General features: G+C 40.7%; 2 protein-coding genes across 5 annotated transcripts in view; one reads left to right on the forward strand and one right to left on the reverse strand.

Moving 5' to 3' along the window:
- The window catches only part of LOC138629514 (GDNF family receptor alpha-4-like), a 326543-nt gene that overhangs the window by 90272 nt on the left and 211256 nt on the right, over positions 1–25015 (forward strand). The gene's annotated exons all lie outside the window — the stretch shown is intronic.
- LOC138629490 (voltage-gated potassium channel subunit beta-3) lies at positions 1309–23246 on the reverse strand. 4 transcript variants are annotated; one of them, XM_069713217.1, is made up of 15 exons: positions 19078–19329; positions 17811–18893; positions 8708–8751; positions 8585–8622; positions 8225–8304; positions 7947–7991; positions 7426–7470; positions 7271–7314; positions 5506–5592; positions 5268–5353; positions 5030–5150; positions 4845–4939; positions 4579–4699; positions 3828–3916; positions 1309–3669 (listed from the first exon to the last, which is right to left on the reverse strand). In XM_069713217.1, exons 2-15 carry the CDS (start codon positions 18116–18118, stop codon positions 3580–3582), a joined length of 1293 nt encoding a protein of 430 aa, XP_069569318.1. In that variant the 5' UTR covers positions 18119–18893; positions 19078–19329; the 3' UTR covers positions 1309–3579. The 4 variants fall into 4 exon arrangements, with proteins under 4 accessions (XP_069569318.1, XP_069569317.1, XP_069569319.1 ...); XM_069713216.1 differs by having other exon boundaries at positions 17811–18950; XM_069713218.1 differs by lacking the exons at positions 17811–18893; positions 19078–19329 and adding an exon at positions 22933–23246.

Below are 25015 nucleotides of genomic sequence, written 5' to 3' on the forward strand. Positions count from 1 at the left end.
AATCTGAAGGCCCACATAGATAATCAAACTTTTGATGCACTCTGACTAGATTCAGAGCTGTATTAAAATGAGACGTCTCTTTCAGCCATACGACAGACATACAGAGAAATTATGGTTCAATTCCCATGCTCTTTTAAGGGTAGGACTTTTTGCTCCCACTACCTACACTTCTTAGTATTAGGCCCTGCTTACACCTGGCATTAAATGCCTCTGGGTAATCTGATCACAAGTGGACAGTTGGTGTGAATGCACCCAAGACACATTGAGAGGATGCACTGAGATTCAGTTGCTCAGACCATATTCGGGGATGACCTGAGCTGCATAGGCTCACATTCTTTTAGCATTGTCTTTAGATCCCACTGAAGGACCACCTCCTCATCTGATATCGTCTGCGTAAGCAGAACTACATACTTGTTTGCAAGTTTCAGTAAGAGAGTAAAAATGTGGGTGTTTATCTGTCGGAAGGAAGTGTCCTTGCCCTAAACCTAACGGTTCTCCTTCCTGTTATTTGCAAAACACATAATGGAGCTGTCATTGCTGCCATGCATCATTGTTCTTCTCTGTTCGAATGGCCAATTGATATTGTAGTCCTTATTTCCTAGGTGTGCACCATTAAAAAGGTCCTCCCTTGTATGTGTGCATAGGATTGTGGGTATTTTAAGGACCCCCAGGATACACCCGATGCATCCCTGAAAATTGTTTGAACCAAGAACTGTTTTTGGTGAATTTCGAAGTGTCCTAGACATCAGAATATTCCTTCGGCGGGAATCAATCATGTAGCATCCTAGAAATGTGGCCTACCGCTGACACATTGTCAGGAGGAAGAGGGAGCCAATTGTTTTGATTGCTTCTTTTGATTTCCAGTAGACTCGGCTCAGGATGAGCATTCCTGCCTCCCACCGGTTGAACTCAACTACGCATATGGTCTTTGCAAACAAAAATGATGCACGTACGTTTTTGAAAAGTGGGGAGGTGAGATCTGACCACACACGATCACTGGAGACGGATATGGAGACGTATTCTAATGAAAAATGTAACTGAAAGAGCTGCGGCTGTTTTTACTTTCTAGCAACTTAAAAATGTTGAATGAAATTCTGAAAGTAACTCGTTTCACGTGTTGTAGTTAAACTGTTAGAGAATATCCACCAACAGTTTGCGATATTGATCACATAGCATGTGAGACTTGAGTTTGTGTTGTGATTTGAAGCCTAAACTCAAGGCATTGTGGGTAATAGCCCATATGCCAGTTCGTGACTTTTTGGGGAATATTTTTTTCATATGCAACTCATAAATTAAAATCCCTGTATGTACACAAATAAACAGTTTATTCCAAATATTGACATGGAAGGTTAGCTAACGGGGAGGGTTAGCAAACAGTAAGTTTCAACATAACAGTTGTGATTAGCCTATTCCAGTTTCAGATTATGAAATACAAAATCTTATCTGTTGTTTTTATAGACAGGTGATCACATTTTGAATGAGCATAAAGTGTGTGCATAAAACTTCTGTGGATTGTCTTTTTTTTGCCAAATCCCAGTGGAAATGTTTGCAGGACTGCTCGTCATCTTTTTATGCGACAGTTTAAAACACAAAAAGAAACTACGTTTGGAATAGGCTATGTTATTGTCCCTTAAATAGGTTTGATCAACAGACATGATACATTCAGCATGAGTTGTCTCTTCTCTCTTTTGGTTTCTCTTTGTTGAAAGACAGTAAAATAAGTTATGCAGGCAAAGTTACATGTTTAAGGTTTGATTGAAGTATCTATATACACTAGAAGCTACACTCAAACTGTACATCATCACAGAGTCACAGAGGAGAGCAGCGCCTCAGCGGCTCCTTCATGATCCTTAAATTTGACCTTTCATCATGTTATGTCACTGCAAAACAGATAAGCCTATTTACAGTACAATGTAACCTCGCGCCAGCCAAAACAACCTCATGTATCAAAATCTCCACCCGGCAAATTAGTGCAGCTTTCATGGGAAATCGCAAAAGGAACGAATCCCCCCTTTCACTTTACAAAGTTAATTCAAATGAAAACAAAACTAAATGGTAAAGACATGAAGTGCACAGTATAAAATATATGGTGCATGAGAGAATCAAGAGGACGAACGATACAGAGAGAGAACTCCCAGATAAATGAGCAGAGGAGCTATATTTTTAGGCTTCCACAAAAATAAAATAAAAATTACATTTGCTAAATCTTACCCCAAGTGACCTGTGGCAAGAGCTGTATCACATTTGATAAACTCAGACTTCATCATTTATTTCCTATCATTTTAAAACTACAAGTTCACCACAGTGTTTCCAAATCTTTGCGTCAGTGAACTTTTTCACATGGCCCAGCTGTCTAAAACCTCTGATTCAAGAGCAATGATGCTCGTCTTTTTAAAACAGTAAAGGACAATACAAAGATCATACGCCTGATGGACACACAGTAATCGTGTCTGCGGCCTGCTGAAGAGTCTTTTAAGCAAGAGTGCCCAGCAGCACCGGTCCAGGATCAAACTGCCTGACCATGTTGAGTAAAAAAAAAAAGAAAAGAAGAATGGCTTACAAGGGCACTGCAAATCTACATAAGCCATAAAAGCCATGCCACATTTACACCCTGTTGGGGCTATTCTCTCTTAAAGGGACATGCGCACAGTTTACAAACAGAGGAGGCAAAAAGACTGGAGGAAGCCGCAGGGTTGGGAAAGTTACTTTCAAAATCTCAGCCTCTATTAATTTCCAGTTTTACATTGTAAAAACTAACATCAGTTATGTTTTCAAGTAATTTGTGACACAATCAATGATGATTTCAGCGTGTCTGTAAACTCACAATCTTCGTGCTTTTCACCCAATTTGCCTGTTTTTTCTTTTAAAGCATGTGATCTGATGTTCTGTTTTTTAAAAGTAAAACCAGAGTGTATTCTTTTTTTTTTTTTTAACGGTCAGATTACTGTAATTACTCGACAAGTAATCCATTGTTCCCAACCCTGTAAAGCAGTGAGCGTGGCAGACCAGTCACATGCACCAATGGGAAATGTTCAGCTGGACACATGAGTACTAACCTTTGGCTCTCTGGCTGCTGGGTACTAAACATCATACAGAATAACAGGCAGCTTCAAGGGGAGGAGACTCACATGTTCTTTGAAAGCACCGTTCACGTGATAAAGTTGCATTTTAGCAAAGAGGTGGTTAATTTTTTTTTTTTTTTCACCTTTAGAACATTTGATTAACAAACCTGCTTTGACAACAGTTGAACATCTTTCAACCTTTCTTGGTTTCTGTGGATGGCAGAGACCTGTCACTATGTAGTCTCCCCCTGTGTAGAAATAATTAGTCGGTGAACAATTGACAGTGAGCAATATATGACCTATTTTTTTCCACAATTGAGAGATTTTCTCTTTTTTTTTTTTTTTCATACATGATACAATATACTGCGCAAAATGGTTATGCGCACATACTGGAAGCATAATGTTGCCGAGGACATGCAAGTTGTTGAGTATACAGCAGAGCAAAAAGCGATGTTTCCCAATGTCATAGTCATCTTCATCTTCTCAAAAACATCATCCGTCACTCAGATTTGCATCTTCAAGCGCGTGACTCTTTCTTGGAGTGTGGTTTATTTCCCAGCAGGGCATCAATCTCAGTAATGGTTTGAGGGGTCATTTGGGATAAAATCTAAAAGGAAGAGAGACAGCAATAGGTTTAAAATGCAACTGTTTTTTGGGGGGTGGGGGTGTTGTATTGCACACAAATGAACATTTCTGTTGGTTTAAAGAACTGTGGCCCAGTATGTCGTTCAAGTTTATTAATGTGACAGAAAAACAAAATTTTACCCGGAGGGCACCCAGGTTCTCGAGTAGCTGGTCTGTATTAGAAACACCCAGAAGTACTGAGCTGACTCCCTCACTGCGCAGACACCAGGCTGTAAAAATAGAGACCATCAATAAACCCTTACAGAAAACCCCATGACTTTACCATGTGCAAAAACTCATGTGATCTCATATGGGGACATTTTCATGGTGTAATGAGTGAAGCTCATGTAGATTCCCATTTGAAAACTTCTCCACATCTTTTTCTCATGTTATCATATGCTGCAACATGTGATTAACACATGTCATACATGTGGATCATGTGTTCCATATGAAAACTCATGTGTTTTTTCTGTAAGGTCAGTGATAAACAAAAAAAAGTATATTTTTTTGTCAGTATCATCAGATTACACTGTTGTAAATTTAAGTCTAATGGCCAGATTAAACATGTAACATGATTAATATAATTGAAAAGTCATATCGTGTCAATGAGCCCAAATCAGTTCATTTTAAAGTAAAAAGGCAAGGAAACATGGTGGACAAAACTTGTTTTCAAAACAATAAATAAACACTATTGATTAAATATGAAGATGGAAAAAAGTAATGCAATTACCCATAAAAGTTAGGAATTAAGTGGTTTCACACAGCAGTGGAAACATTTATGATAGTATATGCAAATGTAAATCCTTGTCACCAGTCACACAATGATAAATAAACAAAGAATAGCTCTCTGTATATCTCCGCTGTAAAATCAGGTCCCTTGCCTGAGTCTTACCTATGGCTAACTGTGCAGCAGTGCAGCCCAGTCTGTCCGCCAGTAGATGGAGCTCCTTGATTTTAGCGAGCTGCCTGCGGCCTTCCTCACTGTTCACACGCTCTTTCAGCCACTGGTATCCCTTGATCAAGACCAACATGGAGAAAATCATCACTGATTCATTGCTGCTTTCACGGTGTAATACCTTACACTGAGGTAAAGAATTACACAGACTCTGATTCTGAGAGAGAGAATTCCTGGAAGAGTGTCGGTCAAATCAAACTGACCTTCATTGCTGCTCTGGAGCACTCCGGTACTCCATCACTGTACTTCCCTGTGATTAATCCACAAGCAAGTGGAGACCAGGTCATTGCTCCCACACCTGAAACAGTGAAGTAAGACTGAATGAAACAACATGAACTTTAATTAAAGGACAGAGATAAACAGAGCTGTGAAACGGTGGAAGACTGACCGATCTTGTGATAAAGTTCAGGAAGCTGCACCTCAACTTTATCCCTCTGGAAATAGTGATACTCAGCCTGCTCGCACACGGGTGGTATCAGGTTGAACTGGCGTGCCACTGAGTACGCTTCCTGGTGCCAAACAGATGGAAACAAACCGCCATGTTTATCGATCAGCATTTATGCAAAAAGCTGACAGCTTTAAATTTGTGAAGAGTGAGACTTTCTAAATAAGAGCTCAGCATTCACCATGATCTCCATGGCACTCCAGCGTGAGGTTCCCCAGTACATGGCCATACCTTGGTTTATTACAAACGTCATGGCCCGTACAATCTCTGCAAATCATATTATATAAAACATCTTATTTCAATTACATTCGTTTGATAACTTTAAGGCAACTGATTATAAAACACAAACCACCCCAATTACTGTATAATGTCCTCATATTAGCAATGAAGAATAATAATTTCAAACATTTGAAACTGACCTTCCATCGGACTGTTGACATCATTTCTGTTGGCGAAAACTATGTCCACGTAATCTAGTTGGAGTCTTGATAAGGATCCTCTTAAACCTTTGATAAACAATGATAAGTAATTAGACCAAGAGTCTAAAAAGGCTAATTTTATATGCTGACATACCCACTATGACCATGCTAATCTACCAATATTATATTAATGTCCATGTTAACATGCTCATAAACACTTAACATAATGCAGAAGCCGATAGCATCATTAGTTTTTCAGGTTTTTGGCCATAAACCAAAGTATTGGCCTCTTGACCTAACAGTCATGCTCACCAAAGAAGTTATTACAGTCATCCTGAGGAGGGGACGAGTGTGTCTAACAAATTTCATGCCAATCCCTCCAATAAATCCATAAATGTGAACTTCATTGTGGCGCTTAAGGAAAAGCCAAAGCACTGAAGTCATTAGGATTCATCCTCCGGGCACCATGACTGCCTGAATCCATCAAGTAGTTGTTGACTTGTGACTCAACCAATCAACTGGCCGACTGACATTACCATCTGCAGAGGCATTCTGCTATCATGACTGAAAACAACACATACATGGGCAATAAGCATCTAAACAACTCTTTTTTTTTTTTTAGAATACCCAAGAAATGGTTGTAAGTGGTCTACACAATATGCTAGTAGAGAGTAAAAATAAATAATTCTCCAAGCAGATACTGTTTTATGTTTCTGCTTATCACGTGTTTTAGGCCACTGTCTGCTGTGGGCCAACTTCCCCGTCTCGGGTATGTCAGTAATTTGACTCAGAGGTTGATGCCCTGAATGAAATGAAATGCCATAGAACGTCCACATATGAGCGCCGTCCCCGCTTTCGGATCTTGAGAGCTGCACATAGTTCACTCCTTACGCAATGCCCCCAAATAAAAAACCCGTATGACAATGACGGTCAAACAGCCCATTGAACTCCTCTGCAAAAGGTCAACCCGAGGCCGTGCTACTTGCAAAACAAACAAAGAAGACCGCCTACAAGGCCAATAACCCCTTAGTTTGTTTTTCAGGCCAATATTTGGGAGGTGGAGCTAATTAAATGACTGAAGAACAACAATCTTGACGTGTTATTTGTGCTCATCTCTCTACGCTCCCTCGCATGACCTTCTGTACTTTCGTTTTTTTGTTTGATCCACACAATTCTGATGGCAAACATCCTACCTGAACTGCATCTGCACTCGACTCGAAGTGATCATTCTTCAAAGCGCTCATCCTCACCTTCGATAAAATCCTATCTTACTAGCATCAGCCCACTAACACAACATCACAACTACTGCAGAGGAGTATACTTTTTTTTTTTTCCTTAGCCGTTATGAAACAGAAATATATCTGATTCTATGGCTCGCTGATGTATTTACTGTGACACGGAACATGGAGTGGCTTTAAATGAGCGAGGCAAACAGCGCTCACATTCAGATTAAGGGGACATGAAATGATTCATGTCGAGTCACTGTGTGTTCAGTGGTTGAACTACTGGATTCTGGACAAACATTTTCAAATAAAGTAAAAAGGCATTTCATCCCAGGAAAATAGACTTTTGGACTTTACTTGATCTCGAAACATATTTTCAGCTCTAAATAACCCTTTTTCTGTTTTAAACTTATAGTTGAGCTGTAGGATGATAAAATTGGAACCACACATTTTAATTTGAAGCTTCTAAACCAAAATATTCTATTTGTTTTACAAATTTCAGGAATAAAATACTTAGCGTTAAATAGTTGATTGTACCTCACCTTCAATAATGTGCTTTCTGGAGAGTCCTCTCTCCGTCTCTGCTCTGTGGAGGGATGAAAATGCACATTATTGATCTTTTGTTGAAATGTAAACAAGGAGTTTGTATTTAAAAAAGTGTATGAATTAGTAAATAGTCTTTTAGGGCGATACTTACTGGCCTCCCCAATAGATTTTTGTTGTGATGACAAAACTTGAACGCCTGGCAAGGACATAATTACAAGTATTATGAATACAGCTTTAATAGGAACATAAGAATTAAGTAGGGAAGTTTCTTTTTCTGTTTTAATTTTTACTTCCAGTTGTGTTTTTAGTTTTTCTTTCTCATACCTGTTAAAAAAATATTTATTTGGACCAATGTTTGTTTCTTTGGCAGTTGTCGAGTCAACCACCAGAGATTATGATCTGGGAGTTTAATTCCATGAGGTAATATTTTAATCCTTTTATACTCTTTCTGAGGCTAATTCTCTGCATTTTTATAAAAAGTATAAACTTCCCTTGAGATCATTTAATGGGGCGTCTTTTCCGACAGTAATAAAATAAATAAAAAACATGTAGCAACATAGTGCATTTCAGAAAGGGATTATTAGGGATTATTTAACGTTCAAAAAACATCTAATCGAGTTGGAAAGCTTTTCACATGCACGTGGGTCACTTTGGAAAAATGAGTAATCTTACCTCCATCCTTTCTTCTTAACGATGTTCCCCAGAGTGATTTCAGCTCTGTGGAGAAACACATCATTGACTGTGATGGGTTGAGGCTTACTCGAGGTCTGTGCACAACAACAATAAAGCACACAGGAAATCTGCACACATCCCATGTTAAAGAAACCTTAAGACTCTTTTTAGAGTTCCTCATTTGCCTCAAGACAGTAATCAGAGGAAGAGATTTAAAAAAATATTCTGGAAGAAGAAAAGTTTTAATTGAGGCTTTGTAGGAGAAAGTGAAGTCTGACCTTCCGGACGCGTACACCTCTGCCGTGTCAAACAGGTTCACTCCGTTCTCATAAGCTAGGGTCATCAGGTTCTCAGCCATCTGAGGGAACACAAAAATTGAGACTGAGAGAAGTAGACGATGGATAGATTCCAATTACGCAGAGGTCGTTCGTGAAGGGCATGATGCAGGGAGGATAATACAGCAGAGACACAGACAATATGTCACCAAGCTACAATACTTTTCAGGTCTGTGGGATTTCTATAATTGAAAACACTGGGATTTGTGTTCAGAGTGCCGTCTCTTTCCCACAAAAGCAATATGAGGGAAGGCGTTCAGGGATCGACTTCTCATACAAACACAGAAACCACGGAGCTCTCACCTCATCAGAGATCTGTGATCCAAATGTCACCCAGGTGCCTGAACGGGAAGAGACAAAGACGTTTTGTTTTGTTTGAGGGTTTGAAACAGAGATGAATATTTTCCTGCCTTCAAACCAACTCACCTAACCCGAGGCAGGAAACACGTAGGCCTGACTTTCCCAGGTTCCTGTGGAAAAAAAGAACAAATAATCAGAAGGTTAGGAAAAAAGGCAGTCTGTGAAGCTCAAAAAGAAAAAAAAACAGTATGATATTTGGCCATTTGGGATACATTTGCAGATATAATCATGGTAAGAAGTAAAATTGATGTGTGTGAGCAATGAGCAAAAAAATAAAATAATCCTGAGTGACGATCAAATTGGTTAAGCAGATGGAAATAACTACTGTGCATATAAGTACACTTATACCCTACGAACCATGAGCTATTTTAGGTTAATTTCACTACCTTCACTTTCAAGCTCCTATAGGGGCTAGCCATTCATACTATAGCTTCTTTTTTTTCAGAACAGTCTAGGCTATCCAGATCTTACATTATTACACATGATAATCCTTGCAGAATTGTTGTATTAGTCTTTAGATTAAGGGGGAAAAAATTGTTTTATGAAATTGTTATGTTTTTACATGTATCTGACAATGAAATGCTGGCAGTACAGATACTTTTTTATAATTGTGGAGGGGAGATTGCCAAGAATCTGGCAATATCTGAACCATGATGGTGAGACACTAGAAAATATGTGTTTAGTGGCTAATTTATACAGTGGAATCTTGGATGGCTTTTGCTTTGGAATCATAAAAAGCAAATTCATTATTAATTTAGCTTTTTATAGATCATTTTAGGCCTTTTCTTCGACAGTGGCAGTAGAGATTGACAGGAAATGTGGGGGAAGACAAAAGGGTAATGACATGCAGCAACAGTCCGGACAGCCGGGACCCAAACCGAGAGACTCAGGACTCATATGGTCAGGGCATGTACCAGTGATACGCCTCGCAAATACTTTATTTTTTGAATTTTTCATACAAAGTGGCATATAAGAGCATGAAAATAGAAACACATATTTTTTAGAGGAGGGGCACTTTAACACAATTTATTTCTATGGCGTTCCCGGACACTTCCTCTACTACAGCTTCAAAGTGAAAGTCTTTCTCGCCTGTGGTTAAATTACTGCCTGTGTCTAATTATTTCAGAATAATTGACCTTTCATCTTTCACATGTTAACGGTTCAGTGCATTATAGGCGGTCAGTGAAACAGCTGGAGGGGACAGAGCTCAGCTCGGTCAGAGTCCCCGCAAAAGCTTTTTGGTCAGTACGGTAAATGGACACAAAATACTCCATAAGCCAAAGAGGAGTCCATTACCCGACATGCCACATCTGATTACCTAGACAGCTGAATTTTGAAGAGCAGGCAGGGAGAGGCAGAGAGCAGCATTTCTGACCACATGAGCATGTACAGCTGAAAAAGATGTGGGCTTTATGCTTGCTCTCCTCCTCCATTTGTGCTCTCCCCCATCCTAATTAGCCGGTGAGCCAGCTGGAGAGGCAGCAGAACTGCAGTGCAATTCGCTGCTCGCCGTCTTTTCATCTCCAGCGCCTCTCCACTCCCTGCCTGTCTGCCTGCATCCACCACAAATAGCCAAATGCAGAAAGACAGACTGTCAGAGCATTTGGACTCAGTCGAACGAGTCCTGCTTTTATTTTCCTGCTCTATTTTTAATGGCCGAGCTTAAGCTATTTTTAGAATCCTGCATATGTAAGCATTTTGTGTCCCGCTGTGTGTGGGGGCATCGGTGTTCGTGTGTGCGCTCTGCGTAGGTGTGAAACGCATATTGTTTGTGTCATTACGTTGAACTCTGTCAAAATAGTGCACAGGTGTAAGGTCAAGGAGGCTACACAAAGGGAAAATGTGTTTGTGGGGCTTTTGATTCCTTGTATGGTAATGTGGCTCTGGTTCACTGTCTGTCAACCAATGACAGCTCTGCCTGTTCTCACACTGACAGTCACTTTGAATACAGGGGGGAAATAAACGTGGGGCACATGGGAAAAACACATTCCAGAGACCTTTTTTTTGTTTTGTTAAAGCTTATTTCAAATTAGCTTTTAAAATATTTTTTTCATGTTTTGGTCTCCTTTACTGGCATTTTATGTGGCATCCATCAATTTATACCTTTTTGCTTCAACTTCAGTCGCAGGAAAATGTTTGTTAAGCAACATTTGACAAGGTTGGGCCAACAAAAGAATCCCAAAATGTTCCCCGCAGTTTTACTCAGCTTCAAATCGATTAAATATAGCCCGCAAGATCGCTGCTATATCTGCACAGTGAGAGCCAAATGACATGGATGACATGTTATACTTTTCAAACAGCAGCTACTGACTTAAAAAAAAAAAAATTGAAAACGAAAAGTTTTTTTTTTTTCACATTTTGATCATTTTAAAAAGGCTGCTATTTAGCCAGAGGCTGTCATGTAAATTAATGACATTAAGATAGCTTGTGGCTGCCACCTTAGTCACACCAAAGTCCACCTTCTTTCCATACTTTTCAAATTGTACCAGGATGACAAATAGAAGGGTTATGTCTGACACATACAAAAACCCAACAACAAAGCATGAGTCAGCATTTAGGAGAATGTCATGCATCCATCTGCATCCACAGTTGTTCCACGAATGCATGCTTTTTGTCTTTCAGTGTGCTTTCTAAAGATGAAAAATAAGTGCACAAAGCTGACAGACTAACATCTTTGGTTAACAAAGAGCAAACGACAAACCAGTGTGCATTGGGTGAATTACATGATTGCTGGGCCACTTAAAATTTTTTTTTTTTTAAATGTTTGTTTGTTTGTTTCTGGGCAATAGAGGATGTCATTGTTTCTGTGTGTGACAACTAGCCGCCCCCTCCCTGCTCTCAACTCCACCGCTCTCTGCAGTGCTGCAGTCTGCTTACTATCAGTGAGTCTGGAGAGACACATGCTCACTCTTTCCTTTCACTATTTCCCTCATGACAGTCTTTCCCACTATCTCTCTCTTGCACACACACACACACACACACACACACACACACACACACACACACACACACACACACACACACACACACACACACACACACACACACACACACACACACACACACACACACACACACACACACACACACACACACACACACACAATCACACACACGCGTGCATCTACACAGACACTCGGCCCATATTTCATCTGACTTAGATTTGACGAGATCTATAGTGTGCAAGCGACAGCGGGGTCGGTCGATGCTTTCACATGAATATTCACGCTTGATGGGAATTACACTGGAACGCAGGCACAGATCTACATACGGACACGCATGAATGCACTCGTGAGCAGGGCACACAGAAAACACAGATGTTTCTCTGTAGCCTTTATGAGTAGGGCTTCCCGTGTTTCCTTGTCTATTTTCTTCTCTTGCAATAAATCATGATCTCCAAACAAGGTGATTATAGGGACTTGGCTGCTCTATCCATACATTATTAATGGAGGAGAGAGAGGAGGTGCACAGGTCCTCTGTCATGGTGTCGTCAGCATTTTAACCTGTGCTGACATTTACAGTTAGTTTTCACCTGAGACAGAAGGAAGACACCATATACAGATGGTTAGGTGCAAATGATGGGATTTTTTTTTTTTTTTACTGCAGTTGTCATAAAATGCCACACACTTCTGAGCAGGCTCTTCTCCAGAGGGAAGCACACCGAGATATTAATAACACTCACGTCAGTGTGTGTGTGTGTGTGTGTGTGTGTGTGTATGCTTATACTCGCATTTTCTGAGCACAAACTGTGGGAAGATGGTGAACTGTCTGTTCTCTCTTAATAATGCTTTATGCACTGTTTCTGGGCTTTAAAGGGTCAGTTCACCCTAATTATAAAGAACATTTTCTCACCCATGCAGAGATGTCTGCCTCCACCTCCATGCTAGTGGGGTGGATTCATTTTTACATGTCTAATAATAGTAAAAAAAAAAAAAAAAAAACAAGTCTGTTCTATAATTACAGTATTGTAGAAAGCAGTTTTTTTTTTTTTTTTTAGAAGGAAGTCTGAGGATTATCCAGAGGATCAGTTTCTGTTGCTGTGGATTTGAGTCTGCCGTTTCAGAGCCAGATTATCTCAAATCCTGCACAAATAAAACCAAATTATCTGCATGGCTAGGTACCAATTTAAGTGAGCAAAAGGTTTTTCTTTAATTCTGAAGGAGACGATCCCAGTGTGCAATCTGACAGTGGGCTAATTCTCGCTTCAGCTATTTTTACAGCATTGGGTTAAACTACAGACTTTTTGTGTGATGTGATGTTTTTAATTCAGTTACATTAAAACAGTTAGGAAAGTAGGTCTGTCCTAATTATAAAATACACATGCTGTGAGTGGAGCAAATGGAAAAAAAAAAAAAGGCCCAAAGACAGACTCTTTCACACTTACTTACACACATATACACACACACACAATCTCAGCTGCTCTCCTCCATTGCTGCATATCAACTGCTAACACTTCATTAGCAGTAGTGGCTCTCCTATTAACTAAAAATGCATGTAGTAAAGTGGCACCGGAAAGCAATCACACGAGCTGGTTTTAAAATCTTTTTATAGTTGCATGGAAAGTTAAAGTTTGGCAGTGGACACCGGCACCTCAGATTACAGTTTGAAGAGGGAACTGGGTGTGAAATGGGACTTCAAGGCGAAAACAATACAAAACAAATTCTGTCATCTTAAAATGTTTAAATGTTAATGAAATTCATTGTTTGAAAAGGTCACTGCACCGTGCTGCTGTTTTATGTCTGCTGAGAGACGGATGGCGATGAATATTTGAATGGTATGTCAGTTTCTTGGCCTGCTCCCTCATAAATGACGGCTCGGTAAATTTGAAATGATTTAATATGGTGACCAAGGTGTTTCTGAGTGTCATATCGTCCCTTTGTTTCCCTGAGATTTAAAACATCGCAACTGGTGTGCCATGATGAATTAAGGAGTAAAGTTTTTGACATTTATTTACTGTGAGTGGCCAGAGAGCTGAATATTGGGTAAAATAAAACATTTTAATGCTACCTTGAATTTATTGAAATAATGTTTACTATAGTAAAGCATTTCATTTCAAAAACATGACTTCTCATTACAGCAATATTTAAAAAAAAAAAAAAAAGGACTTTGTGTATGCAAGTTAAGACTCTCTTTCATTAGTCTTCCAGCTCTTACATAATAACATGCGATGATGACTTTGCCTCTGCCAGAAGACAATATCAGTCTTTGACTTTGACGAGACAAGCCTACTCCGAGGACGTGACATGGATTTTCTGCAGCTCAGAACAAGCCGGCTGATTGCCGCTGCCATCCGCAGTCAAGTATTGGCAAATGTAAGGCTCGTCAAACAACTCTGAACCGGGGGTCGCCTCACATTTCGAAGAGATTAAGTTATCTGCTTGATGTACTTTTTGAAGATTGAAGTGAAGCAAGTGAAGTTACAGTGTGACTTAACCTAAATCTTGATGGACCTCAAAGTGAGTCACTAATCTGTTCAGTCAACTGGAAAAATAACAATAGCAAAAATAAAATCCAGAGAGAGCGGGAGAAGGGAGTTGAAGGTCAAAGTTGTTCCAGCCTGCTGTCTCATTCTGTTCCGTGCTACACAGACCATTTGTTTCCAGTGATTGTTAATCATGATAACAATATGAGGGCAAAACACTTAATCATCACTCAATTATTAATGATGATTTCTCTTCACTGTGAGATGCATATTTAATCACTGTTTGGGATTTATTACAATTTGAATACATGTGGTGACCACTGGGTTTTAGAGAATTTTGAATTGTGTGTTTGCTGTTTTATGTGTGTGAACAGTCTGAGATGAAATGAACAAACTGAAACCGTGACGTTCATGTGCCCTTAAAGCATATAACAGAGTATGATTATAATGTAACTTGAACAACAGGCACACTGTGAGAGTCATAACACTGGGGGCTGGATCACCATCTCATGGCACCAAATGACCATAATGCACCTGTGAAACTGGACAGGGTTGTTCACCAGTAAAGACTCAACCGCTGCTTCATCAGCTGCTGAGATTACAGGCTTTCAGAACTCGCTGTTCAAGTGTACTCTGTTAGAGAACAGCAGCTCTCAGTGCATAGTTGAATGTCAGAACACTTTATATCCTGATACAAATGCAAATACACGTTGGCCTTGTTCTCCAGCTGAACATATAACTGAATAGGTTTTTGTCTCTGTGGTCTAGCACCTTTCAACGGACACTTCTGTTTGTTATCTGCTTTAAGTAGTTTGCTCATCTCTGCAGTGACCTCGCTTGAAGTTGTTTCAACAACAGGAGCAGCAAGTTTTAAATGTTTAGTGATATACAGTATATTACCATAGCGACAGCTTGAAAATGTGACAAAATAATCTTAGCTCAAAGCCGAGTGATGAACTTTCTCCTAGAGCTTTTCTTTTTATATCAAACTTTTTCTTAACCAGGAAAAGTCTCTTTAAAACTAAAAATTCTAAGATTAAAAGACACGACAGATTAAAAGAACTCGTTCCTCTCTTTCCTGTAGTCCTCGAGTTGTTTTAGAGCCTACAAACAAAAATATGAGTCTTTAAAAATGACTATTTTCTGTGTGTCGAGTGTTTGACTACTCGCATGCTCCACTTTTCACTCATGCATAAAAACAGAAGCATCCAGCTGCCTGATGCTGAAACAATGTGCCCTGTGGCCATTCATTTACCAAATTTGGACAAATAGGGGCAAATACATTCAGGCAGGATAGTGACCTTTTAAAAAAAACTGCTGAAAATTTAATTCCCACAATAAAAAAAATAAAAATGTATATCCACATATTTTTCAAAACATATGATAAAAAAAATCATAATAGTCAAATTTGAGAAGCTTCTTATTTTGAACAAGGTCACTAGTGGTCTGCACATGGAAGTCGACTGTAGATATTTTGCAACTGAAATATTTTGTTGTTATTGATGATAAAGAGGGATTCTCGTCTAGAGAAGACTTTGGGCTTTTTCGCTCTGCCTGCAAGTATCTTGTGATTGTATAAATATGCCCTGGTGCATTAGTTTATCATATTTTTTGCCAAACTTTTTGTATTTCATATTCTTTATTAATTGTGCAAATGAACAAACCTGACCAGCTTACCAGGTAGATGTTGGGGAATAGAGATGTTCCTGCTCCAATAGAAACAAACAATTTGTTGAGCGACAAAACTGACTGCTAGAGTCACACCCCCAACAACTTTTTAGCATAATTACACAAACTCACAAACACGCACGAGAATGCAGCAGTGCAATGTAACAATAAGGGGAGTATTTTAAAAGAAAGTCAGACACTTAGATCCAAAAAAGGGAGCTTAAGTGAGTCGCTCAGAAAAAGTTGATGCACTGTGTTGCAGCAGGGGCTCATGGGAGTTATAACAGAGGAGTGAGGAATACTCAGGTTAATGAGATAGCTGGGGGAGTTAGAAAACATGAAGTAAAATAATAGCAAAGTAGGTGCACTCTGGAAAATGGGACAGATGAGATCAAATTCACTCGCAGCTGTTCACTTGTGCTCTATTGCGGTAATCATTTGGCTTCAATCAATGTCATGTCAAGAAATCCCCAATATTTACTCTGATATACAGGGACTCGCTCAAACAGCATGCAGGCCTGTTTTATGTACATTCCTGTTTCCTCCTGACCTCCTTCTGATTGTTCAATCAGTGTGAAACGCAGAATGCACAACCACAGCTCCACCACAACAACACTGAGGCCGCGGTCGTGAAGCTTCGAGCGGACTCAGTGGCAGAAAAGACTGATAAGCGACAACAGTGCCAGCTGATTAGAGAAATAAGATAAAAAAACTAAAGGCAATGCCTGGGGTGTTGCCAATGGCAACTGGAGCTGGCCATATGCTGGATAGATGTATTGTGCTGCTGCACTCCCTGTTAGTGACACTTTTCCAGAGACAGCGCAAAAAGCCGACTAACCCAACCCTATCACAATTCTAAAGCAATAAAATGGTAGAGGAGATATCCCAGCTTAGTCTTTTGCCTCATTTCCTTTTTAAGCATTCTATTAAATGAAAACTAAATTGACTGAAGAGAATGGCAGCAATTCAATCAACCTGATTACCAGGAAAACAGGTCGTTAAAACTCTCTTTCTAGATATTGAATTTTTACTGTCTAAATGAAGGAAACATATGGCACAAGTGAAGCTAAGGCCTGCAGAGTATAATGTTAAAGTGCATGCATTGTGATTTTATATATGTAAATATGCATTATTTTCTACTGCTCTGAGAACCCCTCTCTGTGTGTGTGTGTGGGGGGGGGGGGCTGCATGATCAGCTGCCCATGTTAAATTGAAGCTCTAATCCATCAAGGTGAACTGAATCTAAAACTGTGCCAAAAACTAAAAGAGAAACACCGCAAGTGGCATTCTTTTCTTTTCTTGCTGTTTATCTGCTCCCCTGTTCTTTCCTACATTATGACTCAGACCTGGTGTATGCAACAGTGTTTTTTTCTGTGCATTAGATACTCTGCTGCGACACTATTTTATGAAAATGAAATGCATTTAAAACCTCCAAGATGACGGGGTGATTTGAGGAAAGCTGTTATTGGAGGCAGGCTTTTTATTAATCTGTTGCGGCGAACATGAGGCCAGGGCGAAATCTGCATAAAGTCTATGGCGACCGCTCCTATATGCTTTCTGTCTGTTCTGCTGTGATAACATTATGGCTGTTTGGTATGGTTTATACAAGCATTTTTACATCCATCAGTGTAAGCACTTTTAGGGGTAAATGCCGTGTCTTTTATAATGTCAGAGGACTCACTTCTGGGTGTGCACTCACCGAGGTGTTTCTCTTCTGGCTAATGGATATGTAGGCAGTCTGCACAGTATGTTACAGGAGGCTTGTTGGTGGCAGTGCACCTCAAATTCACCCCACATCTCAACAATGACGTTGATAGAAAAGGAAATATAGAGAAGGCCGAGCTGGTCGATGATGAGAGGAGGCCCAATCACATCAACCTGACACCTTCTTTATGGTGGAGGATTTTAACCGCTGATGCTTGTTATGATAATATCGTACCTGAGAGATAATGTGGAGGTCAAAAGGCCAATAATAATAATAAGTGACATGAAAACCATGTGAGTTCGATTGCTCTATCTGTTGTGAGTGAACCCTCCAGAAGCTCCAGCTCCTCGTCACCTCATCAGGCCCATACTCACCTGTACTTCATACTGGTGTGGCGCCCGATGGCCTCCTTCATGTGGGCATGGCCCTGTGGAGTGTGACGGGACCCGGACCCATCCCTGGTCTTGACAGAGCCTTGGGACATGTAGTTGCCATTGCTCCCTTGTCCACTACCTCCTCCACCACCACCTCCGCCACCTCCTCCACTACCGCCGCCACCTCCTCCACCACCTCCCCCGACTCCACTGCTTCCTCCAGGTGGCGGTGCAGTGCGAAGGCCACAAAGCCGGTCCTCACTGCGACTCTTGAGGTTGTGCTCAGTGCATGCGAAGGACACCTGCATGCTGACTGTGTTTTCAGGTGTCTCTTATTTTCAGAATCAGAGAAGGGGGGGGCGAAGGGGGGCTTTTTAGGGAAGTCACACAAACAGTGAAGTCTACAAAACTGTTGGTGCTGCTTGACACTGTTTCCCGTTGTGCTGTTGTGGCAAGGCAGTGATGCTCATACAAAGGGCCTAGACAGGGCAGGTCAACGATTTTGGCTGAGAGTTGGAGGGATCAGGCGAGAGTCCAGCCTCTAACATGCACACACACAGAGTTACCTTCTGCTCTGTCTCCTGTCTGGTGATGCAAACCTGGCAAAAGGGTCTGAGAGTTTTCACACTCGCACGATGCATCAGGGCTGCCCTCCAAAACCCATCAGGAAGCTTGTAAGCTCACAGCAGTCCTCAGACGAATGTGGGGATGTGGCAGTTTTTTGGGAAGCCCCAAAACCTCAGTGCATTAGAAGGCTCCCTGGAGAGTGTCAGTCGCTCGGCCTTCTCCCACATACATGCACAGGATCGTATGGCTTATGTTGGGTGATAAAGCACTTGCCAGCTCGCTGTTTTCTCTTCAGCTGAGGTTAGTTGAGACTGTCTTGATTTGAGGAGCTCCGGAGCGTGCTGCAGCAATGACACAATCACAGGTACAGGCATCCTCGCACCTCCGGTTGATATAAGGCATTTTCTTCTTCTTTTTTTTTTTTTTTTTTGTCGCAAGGTGGGTCAGCAAAAAAAAATTGGCTCAATTGCTCGAATTTACATTGCCGAGGAGAGCAGTACGAACAAGCTACACAGACTTGATGTTATGCGAATTCACACAGTCAAACCCCACCGATGCATCATCGCCCAGTGGCTTCACGCAGCATCAATTTGATGCAGGGGAGAAGAGGGAGAGAGAGAGAGGGAGAGGAATCAGCAACAAATTCAGCAAACACAGAGCCGGTTTATATTACCTTCAGTGTGTGAAGTAGTTCACATACCGGCAGCAGCTGTGCAGGTCCCCCGTTTTTTTTGACACAATCTCACGGTGCGCGGATTTGAAAAAAATGCCGGCATACTGGCCCAAAAATCAGCTGCAACAGACATTTCAAACGCTCGATGCCGCTTTCCTTCAGCATCATTTTGTCAGTTCAGAGTCCGCCTTTTTTTTTTTCTTTTCCTTTTTTTCCAGAGGCTCCAAAATGTACACGACACACAAGCAGTGTGGGGGTTTGCGAGATACTCTCTCTCCCTCTCCCTCTCTCGCTCTCTCCCTCTCTCTCTCTCTCTCTGTCTCTCTCTCTCGGGTGTGATCTCTACATTTTTCATCACACTGCTCTACACACATTTCATTACATCGCCACATAATAATGGGGCTTATTGGGTTCTCAAAAGGATGCATTAAAATATTTTGTGTTCTTTTATATTCGCACACCAAAGGCTTGACGTCACATGGAATCTTTTTATATCCACTTATTTCTCCCTCTTCGGTTTTTTTTCACACTTGGCTCCCCTTTGCCAGCAGAAATCCCTCTCTTTCTACCACACCCTTGTTTTCATGCAAAGCAGTGTTTTCTCACTTCATCTACATCTATGTGGCCGTACACCAAAATCATACTGAGACTCTCATTGTCATCTCACAACGGAGCAGACACTTCTAAGTCACGTCACATCATAACATGCCATGGCCTATCATATCATACTGCATCACATCACATCATATTCAAATAAAATGGACGTGTCATTAGGTGGCCAGGCAATGATAATTGTCCCTTCCGGGCTGTGTTTACAATCTAAACTATGTTGCCACATCCCAGGAGAAGACTGTCAATCGGAAAAAAAAAAGTTCCAGTCAGTGATCACAATCCTGTGACCACACAGCAGGGCATTCTGCAAAATAGGCAACCCCGCCTGGGCAAATAAAAATGCAAGCATGCACACACACACACACACACACACACACACACACACACACACACACACACACACACACACACACACACACACACACACACACACACACACACAGATTAATCATTTCTGTCAATTTGTTCCCACATCTTGAGGTCCTGTTTTGGATGTCAGCTGCCAGCAGGATATAACTTTGAGCTGGCAATCAGCTCTCTTTTTTTAAAGAGCTATTCACTGAGAGTTGGGATGGGGGAAGTTTACAGCTATAAGCAGCGAGACCCACGGTGACATTTTAAAAGAGGGGATGGCTTAATGAGTCCCACTCCCGTTAAAAGCACCTTCTTTTCCAGGAATCACAGCATTTCCAATATCCAAACCTCAGCTTAATCAGGCTGACTAAATCTTCATCTCCACATGGGCTTAACCTTCACCTTCACTCCAAATAATGTCCGTGGGCATCATCGCTTTATGCAGCAATGACAGTGACTCAGTCTGCCCAACAGTTCTGAGGCTACATTGCACTAAAACTGAGTGTGCCACAACACTTGGGAGCTTCACTTCACTTTCACGCTACATCTTGAAGTTCTGGTTTTGATGCATCTTTTCACTTCCATTCACTTCTTGGCAAATAAGAAGGCAGAATGAGGAGATTGAGATGGCCATCTTTTTTATGGAGAGGCAGATTGTATAATGTGAATGTCCTTGAAAAGATTAATACAACTCTGCTATCAGACTCAGCACCAAAGCTCATTACAAAGTGGGTCTTTTTAAACTGTGATCCTCTATAAACTACAAAGTCTCCATCCAAGATAAAGTGCTTAAGTGTATAATGCTGTGTCTTATGTACAGATTGTACATGGCCTGAACAGTATCTGTGAACCCTTCGGCTATATTTGCATTTTAAAAATGTAAAAATTAGCAAACATAACAAAATAATTAACATCTGCTATCAAAAAAATATATTGGGTAATTGAATGTTTTTGAGCAGGAGATCTAGATGGAGTAAGGGTGCACATCTCCCACAGTCATACTTTGTTTTTGGCTGGCTGTTTGCTTGTTTTGAATTGCTCGAACTAAAATAGGAATAAAGAATGCTGAGAATTATTTGTGGTGTGTCGCAACATAAAATGTGCATGTTGTTTGAGAAAGCTGAAGGCATTTGTCCTCACTGAAACTGTAACTTTGAAGTTTTCCTTCAGACATCGTGTTTTTCTTGTGGCTTTAGTTTATCTTAAAGCAATTCAGTTTGACAAAGAGGGACAGTTATTTGATGCGTTATGCTTTTTGATTTGAAATGTAAACTCCATCTGACTGTAATATGTTTAAATATGTTTCACTTTTATGCTTTGTTTTATTAAAGGACTAGATTGTGCATGTAGACCTCACAATATACAAAAATGTAAGATTCTGTCTCACTTTCACAAATTAGCTCTGCACTCAGGAGATCAGCAGATGTGGATGTTAGACAGACCGCTTAGGTAGATTTGACCTTCTATGTTGATTACAACTGTTAATTTTGTTGTTTACGAGGCAGTTCAATTATAAATGATTAACCAATGCTGACATATCCCATGCACAAAGGCTGTGGAAGCTGCAGCTGTTACATGCTTTTAAGAGCTAAGAGATGAAAGCATTTCTGCTAGAGGCAGTAGACTCGGCTGAATCATACTCTGGTAAGTCATGAATTTATTTAACAAATCAAAAGAGTATTCTGCCAGTAACAGCTACAATAAGGTAAGCATTTGGGCATAAATGAGGCATGTTTTCTAAAATTGCAAATGTCACGTGATTGATACCCTTTAGGCAGCAGATCCTGCTCCTTCTCTGGTTTTGAGTCACAGGGCTGACTTGTCCTCACAGCAGGGTGATGCTGCCACCTAGAGGCAACTTCACTGGACTGTCCCTAATATAGTGTGGCAAATTAAATGCCATGTTGTGTAATGACATGCACATAATTATACTTATATACCAGTATATTTCAACAGCCATTACATCACGAGTGACATCTTACATCTGTGCAAATCCACAATGATGAAATGTTAATTCTATACTTCTGTTGGAAAGTATGTCTTCTTTTAAGTGACATTCAAAATTTGTTTCCATAGCCTTGAGAAAATAACTGTTCACTGCTACCTTTTCATCCCAAAATAACTTTTCTATACACTTTAAACGTTGCGATGCGAGTACTGTAACAACCAACTGCCTGTCCCCTGCTGTCAAGGCACACATCATTAACTCCAAACTTCTGCACCACTGATGTTCACCCCATCCGGCTGTCTTTCGAAGGTTGAAATTAGACAATGGCTCGTGTTCGAGTCCAATTAGTGATCCTGAACAACCAGATAATTCTGCAGTCCAGCCACGTTTGTGCAGCAGTCCTCTGCTTTGAAATCTCATCAAATGCCTTGATATTTCTTTCTAGGTCACCGGTGGTGGAAAAAGAAACAACTGCAAATATAGATTCCCCCCTTGACTGATGTCTCTACTCACTGCCTTCAATTGCAGTCCTCTTCAAACACTCAACTACATTCATGCATTAGTAATATATTAGAAAAATATTAATCATGTTATTTAAATGGTTCATACACAGATGGCTGAGCGCTCAGGATGTGCTGATGTTCCCTCTCTGACCCGCTGTAAAATCCAAACGTTAACTTTGTCCTTCAGACTCTCCCTCTAAGAAGCAACTGGAAATCTTATTACATCTGCAGGTATGACAGCTTTATGTACATATTCAGCTCTTATTTACTATATTTTGTTGAAGCAACGTATGCATCATTATTTGTGAAATTAAGAGAAAATAATGTATTTAATTCTGAGGTGTTTTAAATAAGTACGTCATAACTAAGAGTTTTTTTTATTGTTAAAAAACTGCATTGTGGTTTCATATTGTAATGTTGCGGCATTTCTATTTATTCACCTCCCTCTGCCTCTTTCTCTCTCACCTGTATGTCATTGCAGAGCGCCCAGCCTCGCACTCGGCCAGGGAGAGGCCACATTCCCTCAGGTAGAGCTCCAGTCGGCGTCGCTCCACCAGCCTGTGGGCTGCCTCCAGGATCTGAGAAGCCAAGGCCTCCGACTCAGTCCTCTGGTCCGAGGTCTTGTTGCTCCGGGTGCCAGACTTGGCCACGATGCTCCCTGAGGAGGACGACGCCTTGGGCTTCTTACTGATGCCATAGAGGTCCTCCACTGAGTATTTCCCCCCTTTTCCTCCTCCAGAACCACCACGGCTGGCAAACATTGTTGTCTGGATTCAACTGCAGGAACTGATGAAAATCTCTCTTCTCCTCTCTTTTGCTCAGTCTTACCTGCTACATCTACTTTAAGCAAATGCTGCCTCTGAATTAGAAACAAAACAACAAGGCAGTGCTATTTTGATAGAGATTCAGGAAGATTTGAAACATCCAGCCCGAGGATGTCAGACATCAAACAGCGAGAAACAAGAACTTGAAGCACCTGTAAAATATCAAAAAGTCTTGATTTTTCTTTTGTGGAACCTAAATCCAAAATAAAACAAAGTCAGTCCTAACATGTCAGCACCAACACCCAGTTACAAACAATGCTGCTGATGTGAGGTGCTCCTTTGAGTAAAAATGGGTAGGAAAAGCAATCAGCATCTTTCTCTCTTTATCTGTCAAAGGAGAGACAGTGAGGGATTTGTGTTGAAGCTCCACCAGCTTACATTTGTTCAGATTAAGAGAGCACCCGGATGAGATATTTGTACTTCAGTGACCACCATATAATCAGCAGTGGCTGTGAGAGTTCAGCTCTCTGACCTTTTCTTTAGATACAAAATAATAATAATTTTTTTTACACCTCCATAGATAATTGATCAGCTGAGCCGCTGTGGCAGTGTAATCATAATACTTTTGTTGCCTCCTATCTTCTGTTTGCCCAAACAAAGTAAGGGTGGAAACCTCTTAAAGCCTTCCACTGGCTTCAGGCCATTGTTGAGCGTTATTTGTGGGACCTTGGTTAATGTGTGAGCCAATCCCCTCCGTGACTGTTTTTCACGAAGACCATAAAGGAGAATAGGATGTGTGAACCTCTTTCCACTGGAGGGGAGAGGAAAATCTCCTACTGCTGATGTCCTGCTCATAAAAATGGACGCGGCATTTCTTCTACTTGCTAAAATGAAATGAAAATAAAATATAGACAGACAGACTGAAAGGATATGGAAACACCGGATGTTGCAGTTTAAAGAATGATGATGCTGATGGAGAGGATTACTTCTCTCCATCAGCTTCTCTAAAAAAATATGCAAAGAAATCCACCTTCTAATCTCTGACCTGCACATCTGTTAAATCCAAGCTTAAAAACCAATACAAGAAAGAAAAATGAGGTTGTTTTTTTTATCTGAGGTCAAAATATTTAATTGACTCTCTTCCACTATGAAACAACGGCAAGATTGGTTCCCAGAGATATAGATATCTTTTTTTTTTAAATCTCAAAAGAAAATACTCAGATCGGTCATGATTCATATTTTGAAGTCAGTAAAAATGTTTGCTCATCCTCACATGTGCCAGACTCTATATGTTATAACTGGTTGGATAAATAGAATTAAAAAACAAAAAACAAAACTATGAATGAGTTAACAGATGAATATAAGTGCATCAGCACATAGATGTCAAACTCATTCATTGCTGTCTGACAGTGCATTCATGCATCTGTTTAACTGTTTGAGCTCCTTCATCTTCCAGCAGTCAATGGCGCCCGGATACTCTTCCTAAACTGCAGTCCTTCCTGCTTCTGCTGCAGTGGCTTTTAGAGGCAGAGATCATCTGGGATTAAGCTTCTATAATCGCTCTTTCGATTGACCATAGTCACTCAGGCAGCTGGTGGAGGTCAGTCTTGATCTTCCCCGTGTAAATTACAGCACTCAGTGGTTTCAGGGCTTGGGTGGATGCATGGTGGCCCCCACCAGCTCTAAGTAGTGGGATTATTATGGTGGAGAAGTGCTAAATGGAAAAATAGACATTTGGATCTCCGTGAGTGATCCCAGTCTCCACATTGTATAACAGTCAGATA

Source organism: Brachyistius frenatus, unplaced genomic scaffold (assembly GCF_029030835.1).
Source record: "Brachyistius frenatus isolate BFR_SWC_R1_liver_20210118 unplaced genomic scaffold, ASM2903083v1 Contig_117, whole genome shotgun sequence".
In the NCBI taxonomy this organism is placed as follows: Eukaryota; Metazoa; Chordata; class Actinopteri; family Embiotocidae; genus Brachyistius; species Brachyistius frenatus.